Genomic DNA, 1354 nt, shown 5'->3' with positions numbered 1-1354 from the left:
TATAGTCATAGAAGATATCTCAATTCCATTCATTACTGAATTCATTGGCAAGATCAGTACAGCTCTTTTCTCGTCCATAGCGATCATGTTGAACCTTTGCAAGAATAGCATCCTTAATGCTATCATTTCCCTGAGTTGATCGGCCGGATTTGGAGGCATCTCTAAGCCATTCATCGCGAAGTATAATATGAGGCAGTTCAGGGTTAAATCCACGTTCAATTGCGCGTTTATATATACGGTTGATTTGACTCTTTGAGATCTGGGTGATTTCCGTGATTTCAGCATTTGACTTGCCAAAATAGGGTGATTTAAGAGCCACCACAAGAGCTCTTGTGGCAATATCGGTATTGGGTGCCATATATTTTAACAGTCATGAATTGTCAGATGGGATGCCGGAGATGAGAAATTAGAGAAGAAAGAGGAATCCATTCTTAATACATGGCAATCTCATATAAATAGAATGCGGGGTGATTTGAAGCTAAATGTAATTACTCATTAAGACGTGGTGGCGCTTCTTAGCGGTATAAATGGAATCTGAGCGGCGCAATTCTTTTGATAGCGCCCTCCGTACGCTTGAGCTATGATGCTGTACATGACCTCACATGAGTGCTCAGTCATTGACAAGTTGTGAATCTCCTGCATGATTTGTGTACATAGAGGTTCTGAATCAGAGATCCACTGTCTCTCTTGAAAGTGTAGACATCCATCATCATTGATTGAGCATGCTGAGATGTCTGTTTTTATACATCTGCAGGAAATTGAGGTGCTCTGCTTCATACAGCTTCAGCAGCTTGTTGTCAGAGTTTGTCTTATTTGTCTTTGCTGCTTGCCTTCATTGTTTTTCAAGCAAGGGATATTGAGTATGAAATTGATTAACATATATGTGGGGTTCATCTGATTGTGTGGGACTTTCTATAATCACAGAGTTGATTAACTGATGCTCTCAGTGTTTCCATCTGTCATCCAGATCATCGGATGGTATATCTTGTTCTCGGTGAAATAAAGCATCTGTGAGAATGTTCGCTGCTTCTGATTGATAATGAATTGTGAATGAGAATCAGCTAAGAAAAATAAATAATGATCAGTGCATATGTCTCTGTAAGCTTACAAGTGATTGTGAAATATTTTAAATTCTTGTGATCTTTGAACTTTTCAACACTCATAAGCTCTGACTTCCATTCGTCTAAGCATTGTATGATAGCCAAGAGTTTCTTATCATAGATTTCATAGTTACATTCAGCAGAAGACATTTTCTTTAAAGTGAATGTGCAGATCATAGAATGCTTTCATTATATATAATATTGCATCAGTGCACCCGTTCTAACCGGTTTCACTGTTCATTCAAATAAATCAT

The 1354-nt window shown here is 38.3% G+C and overlaps 1 protein-coding gene across 1 annotated transcript; it reads right to left on the bottom strand.

The window, feature by feature from the left end:
* Positions 1–930: 930 nt before the first annotated feature.
* HCAG_03122 (predicted protein) lies at positions 931–1250 on the bottom strand (the record flags this gene model as incomplete). Its single annotated transcript, XM_001542901.1, has 2 exons — positions 931–1061; positions 1109–1250. 2 exons carry the CDS (start codon positions 1248–1250, stop codon positions 931–933), a joined length of 273 nt encoding a protein of 90 aa, XP_001542951.1.
* Between the last annotated feature and the right edge of the window lie 104 nt (positions 1251–1354).

The sequence above is a fragment of the Histoplasma capsulatum genome, genomic scaffold (assembly GCF_000149585.1).
Source record: "Histoplasma capsulatum NAm1 scaffold_2 genomic scaffold, whole genome shotgun sequence".
Classification (NCBI taxonomy): Eukaryota; Fungi; Ascomycota; class Eurotiomycetes; order Onygenales; family Ajellomycetaceae; genus Histoplasma; species Histoplasma mississippiense.
Note: the sequence above shows the minus strand (reverse complement) of the source record. Positions and strands in the feature narration are given on the sequence as shown.